General features: G+C 38.9%; 1 protein-coding gene across 1 annotated transcript in view; it reads left to right on the top strand.

Moving 5' to 3' along the window:
• Positions 1 to 10,608: 10,608 nt before the first annotated feature.
• Positions 10,609 to 19,548, top strand: part of LOC145490355 (ATP-binding cassette sub-family C member 4-like) — a 9,629-nt gene continuing 689 nt past the window's right edge. Inside the window, exons 1-6 of the mRNA XM_081469482.1 lie at positions 10,609 to 11,474; positions 13,483 to 13,862; positions 14,449 to 15,884; positions 16,411 to 16,981; positions 17,401 to 17,537; positions 17,936 to 19,548. The exon at positions 17,936 to 19,548 is cut by the window's right edge and continues 689 nt beyond it. Coding sequence (XP_081325608.1) covers positions 10,950 to 11,474; positions 13,483 to 13,862; positions 14,449 to 15,884; positions 16,411 to 16,981; positions 17,401 to 17,537; positions 17,936 to 18,786 — 3,900 coding nt within the window. The 5' untranslated portion in view covers positions 10,609 to 10,949 and the 3' untranslated portion in view covers positions 18,787 to 19,548. The remainder of the gene's footprint in view (positions 11,475 to 13,482; positions 13,863 to 14,448; positions 15,885 to 16,410; positions 16,982 to 17,400; positions 17,538 to 17,935) is intronic.

Below are 19,548 nucleotides of genomic sequence, written 5' to 3' on the forward strand. Positions count from 1 at the left end.
CATAATTTCACTTATGGCACTGCTTATGTGTAACTAATATTTACGGGACCTGCTCCTTTTAGGATTCTTCGATAGTAGCTCTGTTTACATAGTCTATCACAAAACGCCAGAGCTTTACAGTCTAGCAAAAAAACGATTACTGTTCGCTAAGCCGGAATAACTTCTTCTATTGCTTGTAAGTTTTTTTTCTAAACACGACGACTTCTGGAGAGGAAAAATATGGTGTGTACTAATTTAGTAACTGATGAATACGAATGAAAAGGTAGACTTTTAATTTAGTATACATACACAACATACATAAAACTTTATTTTATCTCAGATTTTGAGTAGCCAAAAATAGGCTAGTATCTACGAGAAAATTAAAATCAAAATTACGTAACACTATGTATATTGAATAAAATATTAACTTAGAAGAAATTACAATTAGCCAATTAATTCATGTTGTCAAATTGCCCTAATAAAGTCATTGAGACAAGAAATAGCTCTTAATCTGTAAGGTAATGCATTCCAGAACTTAGCCGCTGTATAAGTAAAGGAATTCAAGTCATAAGTGGTAGTGTAAGTTTTAGGAAGGGTGAGGATATCAGTTCCCCTCATAAGATAGTCTACAGATCTGAGAGAAAACAATTCTCTGAGATACTGTGGATACTGTGCATTATGAATACCCTTAAAAATAACAATAAGCATATTTTGTATGTGTCTTTTTACTGAGGGAGAAGTTTCCTATCCGTTCTAAGAGAACATTGTATGATGAAACTCTGTCTTTTAAAATGACCCTAAGAATGTGTTTTTTCAATGTTTCTAACTTATCCCTATTCCTAGGGTCGCAAAAATGCCATATTGTGGAACAATAAAAGAAATGTGGCACTACAAACGCTTCGTAGAGACGTAGTAATATAGTGGCAGATATTAGCTTACGAAATCTATAGATGGCATAGATGGCCTTATAGCTGAAGAATGAACTGTGTGACCTTACGGTTTCATTTCAACGAAACATGTTACTTAGTTTACGTGCTATACTATATTTACCCTATAAAATGTCTGGCCTTTGCTTTCTTTCTCTTTACCAATAAGTAGTGTGCAATAGTGCTAGCCTACCAGCAATAAAATATAAAGTTTCGTATGATTTATATTTAGTTGCCTCCTGCAAAGTAAACCTCTCGCAAACGTCACTGCGCCTGATACCCGCATTAAATATTCTACCGTTTCTACCCATCCTGTTACACTCATTTCACTGGGTAAAGCCTCATGAAATTCTAAAATGAAAAATAAACTGCAAAAATATTTTCATCCCTGTTCCCGCCATGTTTTATTTTAGAAGATGACGAAGTTCCAGCGGATTATGGGATTCAACATAAGGGGATAACTAGAGATAAAAGCGTCATGTAAGAGGTATTAAAATTCACGAGTGGTTTTCTTTGACCAGAAGTATGTAAATACCTTCACCTCCGGCTCTGAAACAAGTTCAGGATAAGGCTGAAACCACTTCAAGTTTTTACACCGAACCATTCTTGAAGAGCACGCGATAATTTGTAGCTGAGAGAAACAAAACGTGACAGTCGAAAGAAATCGGAAATAACCAAAAGTTAAGCTCTCTGAAGATGTTCACCGCGTCAAGCACGCGCTTTCACTTGCATGTCAAAGTAGCTAAATAGTTTCTTAAGAAATATTTAAATCTTTTAAGTATTCTTTTCCGCTATTCAGGTTTCATTTTAGGTAAGTGACGCGTTGAAAGCCATTGTTTAAAAAATTTATATTTTAATCGAATCGTGACCGAGACGCCGAGACTCTAGTTTTTAATTATGTTTTTAAAAAAATCTAAGCAAGATTAAGCGCTTTAAGAAGGGTCCCATACTGTGATAAGTGATAATCAAAAGTGCCCCTGATCACGCAGGCGTGATGATGGCTAAATGAGTTTGAAAGGAAATTAGAACGCTAATCCGTACTCGTTAAATTAGGTTTACAAAGTTTATTCAAACAAGTGGCAAGTAACGCCGCAGCTACTATCAAGCCAAGTTGACTGCAAGTACGGTCAGACAATGAGAGAGTAGATCAGCGCGAAGAGCAACGGAGCGGAAGCAAGGCAGGCGCCACGAGATTAAGCTGATATGCACTAATAAGCTTTACTTTGTTCTGTTTTACAATCAGTCCGTCTAGCGTAGCTGCTTTCTCTCAATGTTAATCGTGCCTGGCAATTGGTAGAACTGCTGCATGTCTGCCTGTAAACTTTGCCGGATTTGTTCACCAGGAGTCTCCCGGATACAGACAGACCGAATTTCCCGGTCTCCCGCGGTGATCAAAAGATATAAATAACAAGGAAAATGCTTAGAAAAGAAAGTTATCAGCATATTTTCAAGTTGGTCGATTAAGGGTGAATTCGGGGACGAGAACTGGGATGTTTATCGAGTTTTTATACTGAGCTTGTTTTGGTTTGGCCAATTTTGAGACCAGAAAAAAAAGGTACGAGTATCTTAACTCAAAATTGAAGGTCTACCGGATCATTCGGATTCCTTTACGTTGACATCACTGTAGAAGGGTCGCTACACAAGCGCCGGACAATAGTACGAAGTAAGTAAAGATAGACTATAGAATATAGGATCCTCCAATTCGTATTATCTGGAGTCTCAGCAAGTTGCCCAACACTTTAGGAGAAGCATTACCGATAAAAGATACAGATTAAATATAACTATAATTGAGTGACTGATAATTTCTCACTAAAAACCAGTCCTCTGGTCTAAGGTTTGTGAAATCAATGTTAGATTTCGCTATAACATATGATTTATCCTTTAATTTCTCAGTTACGTTGTTCTAAAGATATCTAGTAAGAAGACGATCACAGCCCCAGTTATATAATGTATAGACATTCCTTGACGTGGAAAAAAATATCATAACATGCTCAGACTCACCACGTGACATAGAACCGTGCCAATGGCTAGCTGTCGACCACAATGACTTGAAATGACAAACCGTTTAAAGGAGCTATGCTTAGTTATTAAAATCATTGTTCTAATAATTGAACAAAATTACTTTCAAATTGAAAGAAACCGCAGAATGGCAGTTTTATACGATAAAAAAAAACATTACCGACTGAAGTAATAATAGACCAAACAACAAGGAAATATTAGAAGGGATTAAGAAAGATGGACAAATTTCACTTATTAAAATCTTCTATGAGTTCTTGTACGACGGCTGAATAAACACAGTAGTGAATTTAATCAAAATAATGTTAAGCCTCTTAAGCCTTGTGGCTCTTAGCCCTCGACGCCTAACTCCGGTTTCTGTGGCATGAAGCGACTAAAAGTACTTCATCTCTCACTGGATGGGATGCTAGTTCATCGCAGGGCTACCACCCAACCTGGTTGTCTCTGTCAGGTTGCCCTGACAGAAGCTATTTATTCACCTGTGTGGAGAGAGAAGCAATGTGAGAGCAAAGTGTCTTGCCCAAGAACACAACACAAGTATCCCGGCCAGGGCTCAAACCCAGACCGCTTAACGGACGTTCAGCGGACTTACCATTAAGCCAGCGCGCCTCCACTTACACTGTAGTCAAAATACCCAATGTTAAAAATTATGACATAATGTAATTGACAACGTTAATTTTGAATTCTTTGGTTATTTTAATCACCGTCGGTTCACAAACAAGCTAGTGGTGTATTTCGCGACATCTTCACTGAGCTGAAGCCTCCATATCCAACGCCGACGAATTAGTTCTCAGTGTCGGAATTTACAGCTAGGTGAAATTGTACGTGGCTTGAAATCACTTTCCTCGGTTGAAGTCACTAAATATTTAATTTGTACTCGTCTATTTTCGGTGTCCCAGTGACTGAAGTAGCACGAAAACTCTGCCAATTCGCGTCTGCCAATCACAGAAATTTGGAAACAAAACACAAAGCAAACAGAATTCACAATAAAGCTTGTTGTTGATTGACAGCGGGAAAACACGAGAGTTACACTTAAGTCACGAGCGGCTTTAGTTGTCGCGGGTTGTGGCGCCTGATTGGTTTTAAAAAAAAAACCAGCAGTACACGCACATGTCTAAGTAACCATTACAAAGTTCTTCAAATGTAAAACGAAAGCAAACACTCAGCTATAACAGCTCGACAGTCAATGGAATGCATGGTTATTAAACGTGTAGTTATGCGAATTGATTTTGGATTTTGTTATCCAGGACAGCCACAGTCCAGCTGATCTTTTCATGTCAGGTGGGTTAACATGTTTTCACAGCTTATTGTGACAGAAAAGGTTTTTTTCCTAAGAGGACGCCTATAGCTACTGCCTTTAGACTAGAACTTGTTTCAGATAAAGAAATTGTGTTGGGAGCTTTGCAAGCCGGCATCTTTTCTTTGTGAAAGGGAAACTGCAACTTTAAAAAGATAGGTATGTAAGTTGCTGTTGGAGCTCTGCTGATTCTTTGGTAAGAAACTAAGTTCTTGCTGTTTTTTGGTGAGGAAACTAAGTCACTAGCTTAACTTATCCAGATTTGTTGCTATCCAGAATCAACGGAAGGCTAGACCAAGTAGTGCCAAACTTGAACTGACTTGAATAAATAGTGTACAGTTCATTTGAACCTTGAGCGTATTATGCAGCTGTCTTCCGTCTGCTCGGATTTACTCATCTTTCGCCAGTTATTCGAGCTTAATAAGCTCCGATTTTGCCCCTCTTCAAGAATTTAGATTTTAGATTTTAGCTGCTTACTCAGAGCTGATTAAACCGCATTTATTTTTTTTTTAACTGTTTCAGGCACGTGACTTGTCTAAGCATTTGTCTTCTTAAAAGCTGATTTAAATGCAAAAACAATGCAAACACACATGTAGTTTACAATGTTAACAGACATGTAAACTAATGCGACTGTAATTCAAAAATGTCTCAAAACAGAACGGTACCCGTCCGAAAAACTCGCAGAAAGTGAGCTAGTCTCCTTATATTGGAAAATTCTAATATATTTACCTTATTTAATACAGAGCAAACAAGTTAAAGAATTGATTTTAGGAAGAAAAAAACCTTTGGAACAAAAAATTTGTCTCTGAATTGAATGAAACGTGTTTAAGATACGTGCAGGAATGTTTGCAAGTATAAAAGAATTACTGCTCATTTAATTCTACTCATGTGAGCAATAATTATGGGTACTGCATATGAAATACATATGCAGTACTCATAATTATGTAAATAAATAACGAAATAATATGTTGATGTGAATTATATATGAAATAATTTATATTTGAACTGCGGTTGTAGATGAAAGTGAAGAATGATCATCGCAGTAAATTTTCCAATTTAAGCAACTGGAAAGAAGAAGCCTGAAAAAAAATCAGGGCTTCAACGGGACTCGAACCCGTGACCTCCGCGATACCGGTGTGATGCACTGCCAGCTGAGCTATGAAGCCATAGATTGGGAGCAAGGTCAATTAATTGAGTTCATATCTTCCCGTGAGGAGTGAAATGATGTGACCTCGCTCCCAATGTGTGGCTTTATAGCTCAGTTGGTAGAGCATCGCACCGCCATCGCGGAGGTTACGGGTTCGGATCCTGTTGAAACCGTGATTTTTTTTTCAGGCTTCTTCTTTCCAATTACTTAAATTGGAAAATTTACTGCCATGATCATTCTCCACTTTGAAATAATGTGTTAGTGGCCAAATGTCAACTGAGAAAATGGTTAAGTTTTTTTTTGAGAAATAAAAACCGTGCAAATACCCTTAGAAGAGGGTCTCATGATTATAAGGAATTGGGCAATTAGGCATAGCAGGTAATGAACGAGCATTTCACATACAGTACATGGGAGGCAGTTGTATTAGCTCTGTGGCTTGTAATAGTTTCGACGATTTTTTACCTTAAAATATAAGTCATCGTGTCTGACCGATTAACACAAAAATATTAATCACAATTTATTTAGTAAGCTATTTTCACAGACGAACCTCGTAATCTTTTGATTTCCGAGCTCTAACTATGATATTTTTTAGCTCTCTTTGCGAATTCGCGGCACTTTCTAGCTCCGAGTCAGTTAGGCGGGTTTTCTCGTATCACTGCAGGAGTAATTTCTGCACCAAATATCTCAACAAAGACTGACGGTTAATTTTTATTTTCTTAGCCAAGTAGCTCATATGTCCATGATATTAACCCGCCCTCAGTTTGTTCACTTTTTTTGTGCGTTTGACTAAATTGCCTTGTGATCAATGCAGGTCATAGCATGTCGTTTGCCGTCGTTCAGCCTATCTTTTGATATTCATTAGTCAGTGGGTGTATTGTACAGGCGGTAAAAACCGAATAAATGAACACGCAACATTCCTGCTTTAAGTATAATTTCCTGACCTCTTAGTTTGTTTGTATTTTGGTCATTTCAACGGGAAGCTGGTCACGATATACTAAACCAGCCTCGCCATGTTAAAAACTCCATTAAATTTACTGAGCGAGGATCTCAAAAATAGTACAGAGCCGAGTTTTCATAGCAGAGAAAGGACCCACAGAAGGTGATAAGCGAAAGGGGCATGGATATTTAAGAACAGTTCAGGGTCGTAGCTATTAACAGGCGAATCGAGGCTCCTGCCTTGGTAACACCGAATTTGGAAGTTATTTATTTATTTTAAATTCCCGTAAGAGGCTATGCATTAACAAAAATAAATCAATATAAAAGAAGCATTTTATTCTTATATGTATGTCTGTATATTGCCTGGGTAAGATCTACGGCCGTGCTAAATTGAGTAGTAGGATTGCGAAAGAAAAAAATTGGAACAATAGATGACACAATATTTTAAGATGTCACATCCATAAAACCTCTTTTTATCTGCTATTTTACTGTTCTTGTACGTGTCAATTGAACGCATGTTCAAATTTTGTGCATCTTAAAATTTGAATTCGCTTAAAATTGCGGTGTGTAATTTTAGGTCCCCTCGAAGGTCCTCTAAGAATTGCCGCTACCCATGTATTCTTACAAGTTCCACCCAGTCATTAATTAGTCGATAAAACAATGAAAGCAATAACCATACATTTTCGTGTAGGTGGATTTCAATTAAATATAGTGACCCAATAAGTCCGTTCATGTTAGGACTGACTGCTTTCAGAAGTGATCGTGCCAACCGGCTGCGCTTGACAAGCAAGATTTGCGCTGCATTACGACAAACTTCAAGGTAAATATTTACTCTTTTAGGCTTCTTTCTTGACTTAAGAACTCTTAAATGAAATTCCTTGCTTCTCGCAAGGGGGTTGTTTTAGATTATTCACATTTGCTAAAGGTAAATCTTGTGAAACACTCAGGTCAAATATTTGATTCATATGCATGTATATTCATTTATTGTATGGTGACACGAGACTGTTTACAAATGTTATAAAGCCAATCGACTTAGCTTTTTTTAAAGTTAAGGTTACTGCCTACTATGGAGTGGTGATTTCTCAAACTTTGTTATTTTTACATTTTTCTTTTGATAAATGTCAACATATGTGATCCATTTTACTTATGACGAAAAAAAAACCTGTTTTAAAACAACCGGTAGACAAAATTTTAGCAGGAATGTTAATAAACCGGCATATCTAATAAGGCACGTACTTGTATCGGCACGCGCCCTCAGGCAAATACAAGTTTAATTAGCCGGCCGCAAAATAACAGTTAAACGGCAGGTGCTTCCTAATTCAAATTCACTTGAACAGATCACGAGTCACTAATTAATTAAGCCTTCGTTCCACAGTGGTCTGTGCGGTTGTAGCCATGTGTTTCATTTTGTTTATTTTTCATCGGTGTTTTAGTATCACTTCGTCTCCCATGCATTTCCTTTGAATTAATGTCAATTTGCCAATTCAATGTACATCGTTCAAGGGTAATACGGCGCAATACGGCGACATCTTGGTTACTTGTGTTTCCAGCTATCCTTGAGCAATAGTCAAGAAGACTGGACGAAAAAGTACATTTGCTCTCAGTCAAACTAAGGGAAAACGCCAGCCTTGAAAGAAGGTCAAAGCATATCTTCGATACCTTACAAAGTATGGACCAGTATGAGTTGTCAGTTTCGTCACAAGTAGTCAAAGTGTGCGTCAAAGTAACCTTCTTCTTGTTTAGAGAAATGCCTATTTTCCATGATTTCTCCATAGACCTTCAATAAATTGAAATTAGCGGGGTAGAGATCGGATAGCTTTCTGAGGCTAATAAGTTTTACGACTGGCTTACCAACATGAAAAAAAACAAAACAAAACAAAAAAAACACCAGAAACACCTTGAGGCGATTTTACTCGATCTGTGCGGTTTGTCTCGAAATGTTTTCGTGCGCAAGACAAATTAGTGTAACACCCGCTGAAATGGAAAAATGTCGCGCATTGTTTTTGTTAAAGCATTTCATGGCGTAGAGTATACTCTATTCTACTTCGTACAATGCTTGCTGCAAAGAAAATGCTGCACTGTGTTCATGTGAGGCCGGAAGTTACGCCAGCCATTAATGTCGCGTGCAATTTGTTTCGCAACAAAATTACAAGGCAATCAGTGCTACAAGATAGCATAGTGTTACTGCGTCTTAACTTCTTCACTGAGTTACAGAGCCAGCTTTTATTATACGATTACCATCTTCCAGACGTTCAGTTAGTTGGGACGCAGCGCGAAAAACGGCGAGCGAAAAAATAGGGAAGAAGCGCGGCCGTTTTTCGCGCTGCGCATCAGCCAACTGAACGCCTGGATGAGGCTATTATATCTGTACAGATCGTCATTGCAGCCCAGCGTAAACTTTACATCCTAGTATAAATATTTGGGCAGGAAATAGCTAAGGAGGGTAAACTTAATCTGGTTTCCTCAGTTACTCTTCAAGCACGCCACAATACACAAGTATTTATTGTTGATCATCTTCAATGAGTAAGATCTTCGCTTGATAGATTATCGATTACTAACTTTGCGTTTTAATCAGTGCAAGTCAGGTTTCGTTTCTGAAATTTTCGTATTGCGTTGACTTTATTTCAAAGGTTGGAATTAGAGCTGAGTTAGTCGACACATGAACAAAAATAGTGGCGCTAAAAGTACATGAGGTGATTCTAATAACGAATGTGTTCTTATTAAGGGCGACATTTTACTTTAGCTCATTTGTGGAAGACTTCAGGATGTTAAACTTACTAGAGACGTTTTCTAATGTATCTCGGGGTTTTCTGGAGTCGACGTGGCTCACGCTCTTTATCCAATCACAAAGCAATTCATCAATCACATGCAAAACTCACAACCAATCAGGGTTTGAGTCAGGTGTGATTTCCCGCGCTTGCTTGACGGTAACATGTCTCAAAAGGCATCTGATTGGTTGATACTTAATGCTATTCGCGGTCTTTTTTATGGTTTACTACAGAAAACGGACCGCGTTGTTATATGATTAAACAAATCCTATTACATCTTTGGAGGTGAAACATAAAATTGATCGCTTTTCTAAAGTTACATTTGAATTTGCTCCAAGCCGATAGCAGACAGAAGTTCTCAGGTAAGATCGGTAAAAGACTTCCCTGCTACACTCAATCCGGGTTGTGTTTTGATTTTGAGATTAAGATAAAAATGAAGTACTCCTCCTGAGGTAGATAGACTTGCTCTTCTCATGGCAAATCTTTAATTATAAGCGAAACGCATTCCGGCTTTGCCAGGACATGCCAACAGCAGTTATTTATATCAGTGTAAGCTTAACTCAAACTGTGCTGTATTTATCTGTTTTAAATATTAACAAAGACTTTTCACGATTTTGCAGTTTATTAAGGTCGCTACAGAGGCATAAGATAAGCTAAGATAAATTACATGTTGACTGGTCGAGCCAGACGGCAAAATGTTTGACTCTCGGTCACTATCAGTTATCACATGCACTTGGCTAAATAAAGATATCCTTGAACGGACCTTGATCTCAGTCTATAAGTACCTTTTATAGTATGTTGTGGTAATACTCGTATATTTATCTACTCGGAGTAGAAATATTTTAAAACTTCCTTTCTTAACCGGTTTTAATTTTGACAGTTGCACTGTAAACTTGCCTGGGTTTCCGTCATGGCATTTGAGATGGTTTATTTGTCGGCATTTCATGTGTGATTGACCCTGTCTGTCACCTGCTCAAGTCGTCATTTTCAACGGAAATATCGCTCTTGGGGACAATACCGTTTGTCATTTTGTGGTTGTGTTTTGATCAAATCTTGTCAGCGGAAATTCTGAAATGAGCAAAGAGGAATTTTGTGACAAATTAATATGAAAGCTCTCATTTTTATTGGGAAATCTCACGGCTATACGCAAAACTCTTACATGCTTGGAAACATTTATAGCTTTTGTTTTACTTCATAGCTACTGAACCACTCATTGATGCCTTAATTCACAGTTAAACTAAATCAAGATGGTTTTCGGCGATTTTATATGAATGGTATTTCATTACCCGTATCATTACTGATAATAAAACATAACTAATGTGCTGCGTTAATTGAAAAAAGTTCTCCGGATCTTAGTCTGTTTATAACATACTTTATATGACGGAAGTGTCATTCATTCAAGTTAGTCAAGCTAGCCATCCGTTGGTTTTCCAATCATTTTCGAAACATATTTGGTGGATGTTTTTTAAATTAATTTATCGCTATATCGTTTTCGAATTACATCTAATAGTTTTACCACTTTGGCTACAAAATGCTTGTTTCAGCGATTTAACTAATGTCTCACTCCAGCGAAAAGTTGCTTTGTTTTTCTAATTAACGCCTGAGTGATTCGTTTCAAATGTTTAATTTTTTTCCAGTGAGTATTACAGCCGTTTTGAATTGAGTAGAAAACTATGTCGGCAAAAGTCTGCTCTGAATTTCTTTTAAGTGGAATAATATATTATGTTCACATTTCACCACTGCTTTATCGTATCTCGCAGACGTCAATGTAATACGATTCAATTCTAAAAAAAGTTGTGTCACGAGTGTTAATAAAGGTGCTAACATTAGAATTCTTGTTCACTGCTTTCTACCTTAACGTTCTCTGTTTTTTTGCAGTTATGAACGCAGAGCGAGACTATGGTGGCCCCACACATCCACAGAGAAGAGCCAACTTGATCTCCTTTCTTCTCTTTTGGTGGACAAACGACTTGTTTAAGACTGGAAACCAGCGCCCCTTGCAACAATCCGACTTCTGGCCTTTGCACGAGGAAGACCAAACGTCACTACTGACGAACCAGTTACAGTGGCAGTGGAGTAAAGATCTGGATGAATGCAGCCGTACAGGGAAAGAACCAAGATTATGGAAAAGTGCAATGAAAGTTCCGTCCTGCAAAGACCTGTGTATAATTTCTTTTGCCGGACTGTTGGACTCAGTGGGTCGATTTCTTCAGCCCTTTTTCCTGGGAGTGTTTATTTCCACACTTATGTCCGACACGCCAGGGCGAGGCTTGCTCTGTGGCTGTGCTGCATTGATGCTGTTGATTGTGTTGACGAAGAGTATTGCTGTACATCACAGTAGCTTTAAACTGTACGTGATTGGGATGCGAATGAAGGCCTCCCTTAAAGGTGTCATCTTCAGAAAGGTTAGTACGCTATCAACTGGTGCTGGGTTCTCTTTCTTTTTTCAGAAAGATTTCTTCAATTCCATCGATTTGAATTCTTACCAATTAAATAGGTATTACCCTCATACCTTAGCTTTATCCAATTATTGTAGGAGATTAAGGTTGGCAGGCAAAATGACTAGCGGTATGAGGGTTAATTCACACGAACCCTTCCATTAGTCGTCTTAATTGGATTGGGTGTGCATTTGCTTGGTCATATTCTTTGGGAACTGCTCTAGCAGTCCTCTCTCCAGTTTATAGAGAAAATAATTTTCAAAAGGGAGAATTTTAATTTTGATTTAAACATGAGCAACTTACTTACAAAGTCTTTCTTTTTTCTTAAGTCTGCTCCCCGGAGAAGTTAAAATAGTTTCTTCTTGGAAGTTGATTAACCTTATTAAAAAATCATTGGTACTGCTGCAGTGACCCTGGGCGTCAGAGTGCCGGTGCAATAGACTCGAAAATAAAGTATTATCATAATTCTAGATCGTAAATACCACATGGGACGAACATTGTTGTGGCTCTTTATTTTACCGACTGGTCATATTTTTTGCATTTTGCGGGATGTAGGCTTTCTGTTGGGCAAGAGAAGCTTTTCCGTTTGGGGAATAAATTTTTGTAATTTTTTGCACGTCATGTACAACTGAAATTACAGCACCGCCGTAATACAATGTAATATTGTTTCCTTTGAAAAGAGTCAGAATAGAGGAAACACAACGTCACCGTACATTTGTAAAACACGTTAACTTTATCTGATAACAAAGTACTACAGTGATAACATTGCAGTTCTTGATGGATATTGTAAAAACATCTGTCTATCGAGTGGTCTCTCTGAATGGTCTTTTTCCTTTTCCGGTTCTGTTTTTTTTTTCCGTATTAAAACTGAAGTGATTTTTTTTACAGAAAAAAGTTTGCGGATGTTTTCTTTGGTTGATCGGGAAAAGAAGCCGACAAAAATTGAAAAAAAAAATTAGAACCCGCAAAATTTGGCCATTGTGCCACATGGTAACCTTGTACGAGCCTAAGGATGCGCGGAAGGCGTGATACGTTTCTTATCCGGTAATTGATGCGCCATGCGTCCTGATAAAATATTACAAACCTACCTCTATGCTGTCAACATGATTTCCAATAAAAGCTTTTAAAACTGTATTTTGTTTATTCTTCCATCGAGAGAAGAATAAATAGAAAACTAACTCGTTTCATCCAGTAAAATAGGATAGGTATTCCAACAGAACGAGGCGGTAACCACTCATTCCATGTTTTCCGGCTGATTCTAAAATAGCCTGAACAGAATGTGCTCGGTGACTCTATCGAGAGAGTCAATGGATGCGGTCTGGAAGACTGCTGAGAGAGTTTTACAAGACCATAAACGCATTACAGAAGATGAAAATATGCCGACACTTGAAGAACTGGTTTTGTAAGGGTTGAGTTTAGCCACATTTTAATTAAGTGGGATTTGACGTAAATGTCTTTAGTAGAGAGGCATCGGGAACATACGCAAAGACTGCAAAGGAAACTGATTTCTTTTTGTTTTTGGTTTGTCTGCCCTCTAGACCTCGCTATCAGGCCTTTTATCTCAGCACAGTATTCTCTCATTATCATTATGATGCAATCTCTCGAAATCCAAACAATATATATATCGTCATAAGTGTGTGGCGAAAGCGTCGACAAACGTTTAGGAATTGCTTTAAGAGTTTTAAGATGTTTTTGATGGGGTAGAAAGTGACGGGGGATTAATTAAAGGATTTTCTTGACTGAGATAATGAGTAATAAATAGACAGCAAATAAGCTCAAGTCTATCTAACATCCTGACCCAGCTTAGTCTCGTGTGAAGATAACCTATAGCTGTTTGGTAGTGTTCTAATTCTCTTTGTTCTAGTTTTATTTGGCAAGCTAATTGTCCTTTGCCTGAACATGTGGCACTTCTAATAATAATAATAGCTATCATTTCCAAAGACCTGATCAATTTTACTCGACTGGTTTTCTGTAGATCCTGCTCCTTGGTCAACACACGCTCAATGAGTTTACAAAGGGTCACGTGATTGATCTAGTATCCAATGATGTTCAAAGAATGGAACAAGCTGCCAGGCAGTTCTTTCGCCTCCTTGTCGCCATCTTTGATGTCTGTGTAGCTGTTCCGTTGTTATGGTACGTCATTGGCTGGCAGCCGCTCATTGGAATCATCTTTTTGTTTCTTCTCGTCCCATTTGGTGGCTTTCTGTCGTACCTGTCTGGAAAGCTTCGACTGAAGACCGCTGTCATATCCGACCGGCGAATAAATCTCATGACCGAGATAGTGGCTGGAATACGTGAAGTGAAGACGCACGCGTGGGAGTGGTTCTTTAGAGATAAGATCAAGGAGACTAGAAGGTTCGTGGAACAAGACTGTGTATCTGTTATGTTAAATTTTATAAGACCAAGGCAATCCCGTCTCTGCAATCCACAATGGACCCAAGCAAAACCCATATAATAGTCAACCATTTACTTGCCACAAAATATAGTACGAATATCAACAGTGCCATCAATCATTGATTACAAACTCGTGGTACAAAGGTGGTACACGTGGAACAAGTCAAGAATTTATGCACAGTCACGAATGGCGTTGGTTTTACACCTGTTTGCCAGTAACCTGAAACAAAACGTTTGTTGGCCAGATTGTTCGAGAATCCCTGAAAACTGGGTTACATCGGTACACACTTCATAGTAGCCCAGTATTTTGCACTTAGAGTTTTAAAATTTAACAAAACTTTGTTATCAGGACGGGGTAAAATTTTAAAAGAAAACAAATGACTGGCTACTTTCTTCGACCCTCTTCCAAAATTGCTGTCCCAGATAAAAGCTCAGCATGTTCCGTATTGCCGTACATCAGTTTTTAAGGCCTGGTCCTTTCTAGCAAGTCGCAAATAGCAGTAAATATCTGATAATAATAAAGTGTTTTCTGTTTCCTTATTTGCAGTGATGAGATGAGAGTAATTCGTCGTAGGAGCATACTTTTGTCATGTGCAATATCTCTGATGTATTCTTCAGGACTTGTTGCCACTTTTATTTCTATTTTGACGCTTGCCTTCAGTGGATATCGTTTAACGCCGTTCGTAGTTTTTACGCTGCTGTCAATAACCAATGTCCTTCGAAACAGTGCGCTGAGATCTATAGGAGAAGGATCACAGTTTGTATACGAGGCATACGTCTCATTTGACAGAATACAGGAATTCCTGTTGTTGCCAAACCTTCATGGTATGACTGATGCGAAACTCTTTACCAATGGTGATGGCAAGTCAGTGATTAAGAAGAAAGGATTTCAAAATGGCAAGGTAAATATCAAGTGTCACTTCACGTATCTACACGAATCCTTGAAGAAAAGCGCCATCATAACCAAGTTTGTAGATATTCCAGATAACAAAAACCAACATCCCCCTGTTGGAATGACGACGTCGAATCTCGTTCCAAGCCAAACTGACAAACTGCGAGTTATAGAGAAAGGGCAATTGCAGGAAAAAAGAAAAATAAGTATCAAGTTAACCAATGTGACTTGCAAAGTGGATACTGAAAACATATCCCTAGTGAAATCATTCAGCTTTGAAGCGAAAGATGAAAACTTTGTTGTCATAACTGGTCCAGTTGGAAGTGGAAAATCAACCTTACTGTCAGTTATGGCTGGTGAGATGCCAGTTACTGAAGGAAATCTGCAGTGCAGTGGTACCGTCGCCTACGTGCCACAGATGCCTTGGGTTTTCTCTGGAACAGTGAGAGAGAACATTCTTTTCGGTCGGCCATTTGATTTTGACAAGTACATCCAAACCATCAGAGCTTGCGCTTTAGAAGAAGACATTGAAGGATTTCCTGAGAAGGACCAGGTTATTGTTGGAGAACGAGGCGACACGCTGAGCGGTGGTCAGCAGGTTCGCATCAGTTTGGCACGCGCAGTGTATGCCGACTGTGACATTTACCTGTTGGACAATCCACTCGTCGCACTCGACATGAATGTCAGCAATCACATCTTTAAACATTGCATACTTGGCTTATTGTCAAACAAAGTTCGTTTGATGGTTTCTCACCAAGAGTCACACATGAAACTTGCAGATCAAGTGATTGTCTTGCACAGCGGCTTAGTAATCGATAAAGGGACATTGATGGAACTAAATGAAAGGGAAGCACTAAAAGAAATACTAGAACCCCTAAACAGCGTAGCTCAGGAATCAAAATTGTTCCATGAACAAATGCCAAGTACTAAAGTGCATTGCTCTGATGACAAGACGATCAAAAGTATGGAGATTCCAGACGAGAATCGTAAGATCGGAGCGGTGTCCTACAAGCTGTATTGGGATTACCTAACTGCAGGAGTGCATCCCATAGCTTTGGTTGGCTTGCTTCTCGTCTTCCTTCTCTCTCAAGGTAAGTCACGAAGAACGGTTTGTATCAATGATACCATTGAAAAGCCAAATCTTGGCACCCTGACGAACACTCATTTAAGTGATCAGGTTACCAATCAAAAAGTTTTAGGAAAGCTCCTAGAAGACGCTAAAATCATAATTGTTCTGTTTCGAGTTCATCTTTACTCAAAAAGGTATCGATTCCAAAATCAGTTACTAATGGGTGATAGCCGAAAGGATTGGCAAAGAGCCATATTCCGAAAATGTCAGTTTTATGCCAATGGGGTTCTTGAAGTCATTCTTGTGTGCATCAAGACTATTTGAGGAACGACTGGGTAACGAATTGCTTGTTTTGCACATGAATACCCGCATACCAAACATGGTTCCAGTTTTTATTCAAGCCGGGTCGTTGTTCCATCAAGAGCACGTTTACCGCATGCTGTAGTTGCTTAAACAGTCATGAATGGGCAAACAATCATGAATTGTTCCCAGATTAATTATTCCAAGCGATTATACTTCTTGTTAAGTGTTGTATTCTCTGATTGTAGGAGTTATGGTTTCACCCGACCTGTGGCTGTCCGTTCTGACAACACTCCCTCGTGACGACCAAACGGACAAGACCAATCTTGTTATCTATGCCAGTTGTGTCGCGACGGCTGTTCTTCTTACAACATTACGCGCCTATGCGTTCTTCCTGGTGGTTCTGAAATCTTCAGAAAACCTTCACAACGACATGGTGACAGCCATCCTAAAAGCACCGGTTCTGTTCTTTGATTCAAATCCAATTGGAAGAATCCTCAATCGATTTTCTAAAGACATTGGCTGTATGGATGAGGTTTTGCCCAAGACGTTCCTCTTTGCAGTCCAAATAGTGTTGTTCGTGTTAACTGCAGCACTTGTTCCCCTGGTTGCCAATGCATGGCTCGCAGCAGTTGTTGTACCGATTATCTTATTGTATGTTTACATTGCAAGGTATTTTATGAGGACATCAAGAGAACTTAAAAGACTAGAGTGCGTGTGCCGCAGCCCTGTGTTGACACAGATTTCAGAAACCCTGGACGGATTGGACACCATTCGATCCCGTGGAAGACAGCAGGAGTTTGCGGACCTCTTGTACAGGTAATGCTTCTTTCAAAAACACCTTTTTAAGCCCTTCTGATAGATACAACAGTTGAGAGATGTTGTGGATTAATTTCTAGCTTGGTGACCAACAACGAAAAGTACTCTCAGCTTTAACTCTTCACAGACAAATCTTTAGCACCAAAAAGCAGTCAAGCAAATGAACCATAAACCAGATTTTACTGATTCCTCAAAAAGTGTAGTTCTTGTAAGTAATATACGTAAGTTCTACCCATTTTATAGACTACGCTCTATAGAGCAAATATCCACCCGACGGCTAGAGAAATGGTGTTTCTTTAGATGACTACCGTGCAACATTTTTATAAGCACAAAATCAAAAAGTGCCTTTTTTAACAGTTCCAAGAGAAAATTGTCTGAATGAAAACAGCTCATGTTAATTGTGTTGCCTTACGTTACAGTTACCAAGATACTCATAACCGTGCATATTACATGGTATTGGCTGGAAGTCGATGGCTAGGGATAAGATTAGATCTCCTCTCTGCTCTGTTAATAGGCGCTGTAGCTTTGCTCGCTGCATTGTATTCCCACAACAATGGTAAGGAAATGATTTACAAAGCACTCTTTATTTCCTTGCATTGCCTTCACGTTTGCAACTAACATAACTCCATACCTTATAGCGGTGTGGCAAGAAAAGGCCGCCTGGAATCGTATTGCATCATTTTAGTTCGATTTTTCTCCTCGAAATTACAATGTGACTTGCACGATGACGGTTTTAAATATTTCTTCGTCTTTGACGTTGAATTGAAATTGCGAGGTTGACAAGAAATGTCTACTGAAATTCCGTGACTTTGGAAAGTCAGTAAGAGAAATAGACGGTAACAGATATTTAGCCCTTCTTATTAATAAACCTATTAAATTATTGGGACACTTACGATAAACAATGGTCGTTTTAATTCATTAAAACGTTTAACACTTCTATTCTCTTTTTTATAGCTCTGGTTGGCCTCGCATTCGTCTACGTCTTCGAAACTTCTCACTTCACCCAGGTGTCTGTTCAACAGTCCTCAGAAGTCGAGAATTTGATGACGTCAGTAGAGCGAGTGATGGCAATTACTGAACTTGAATCTGAGCCGGGATACCAAACAGAAACACAACGACCTGAACATTGGCCAACTAACGGAGAAATAAACTTTACCAAGGTATCGCTGAGATATTATCCACAAGGACCAAGAGTACTGGAGGATCTGAATTTAGATATTGATGGACAGTCTAAGATTGGAATTGTGGGTAGAACCGGAGCTGGAAAATCAAGCATCACAGCCGCTGTTCTGCGCATGCCCCAAGTTGAAGGGCAAATCACAATAGACGGAGTAGACCTAAACAATTTGAACGTTCAGGAATCTCGGAAATGCATCTCTGTCCTTAACCAGAGCCCTGTTGTGTTCAGTGGGTCCCTGAGAATGAATCTTGATCCACTGGGAAAACACAGTGATGCTGAATTATGGGATGCACTAGAAGCCGTGCAACTAAAGCCATTGGTGGAAACCTTGCAAGGGAAGCTAGATTACACGTTGAAATATAGAGGAATGAATCTAAGTGCAGGAGAAAAACAGTTGATTTGTCTCGCTCGTGTTCTCTTGCGGGAGAGTGAAATAGTCATTTTGGATGAGCCGACTGCTCATGTAGATCCCAAAACTGAACAAATCATACACGAAACAATCCGAGAAAAACTGAAAAACTCAACAGTCATTACAATCGCGCATCGACTTAAAACCATAGAAGACTGTGATAAGATTGTGGAACTGAAAGACGGACAGAGAGTAGTTGATGATGAAACAAGATGAAACGTACTCTAAGAAAGTCGAAGTAAAAGGATATGTTGCATAAGGATATGTTTTGCACGAAAACGTTTACACTGACAAAATTATTTTATTTGCTCTACATAGAGCTATTTATATAGTTAACCTGATTGGTTGTAACTTACGTGCGAAAAACAGCCAATCAAAGACAATTCAGGCCTCTGAGTCTTACCACGTAGCATAATTCATTCTACCAGTTCGATGTAAGAGATTTCTACATCTAATATGGTATTTATAACAAATTATTTCAGGTAAATCTGTCTGTAGTCTTGTGTCTTAGGGAATTCAACGACTGGGAAATATATGAACAGCAAGGTGTCGGGAGAGCCGCGATAAGGAGAGAATGTGTACATCTCGAGCCCTTTGGAGAGTAACTTTTTGTTCTCCCAACATCCATTTGGGCCCCCTTGCGCAGGTAAACCATAAAAATGCGATCTTTGGCGAAACATTAGTCAAACAGATGGTCACGGCTGGCAACGGTTCCGAGCACTTATAAGTTTAAGATGAGCCAGTATCATTACTGTTTATCTAATGATGTTATGATATTATAGAAGAGTGGTGGAAGGTGTTAGAAAACGTCACTGGTCACCTCTAGTTGCTTATATTCTCAACAAATCAGATGAACGGGTATAAACCAATTACAGCCGCTCAAAGAATGAATTCCACTCCCCTTAAATTGAGAGGGAAGTCAAACCATCTCAAATTAATCCCACCTAACTTGCTAATATTCCATCAAACATTTCTCTC

The sequence above is a fragment of the Orbicella franksi genome, chromosome 6 (genome assembly GCF_964199315.1).
Source record: "Orbicella franksi chromosome 6, jaOrbFran1.1, whole genome shotgun sequence".
Lineage (NCBI taxonomy): Eukaryota > Metazoa > Cnidaria > Anthozoa > Scleractinia > Merulinidae > Orbicella > Orbicella franksi.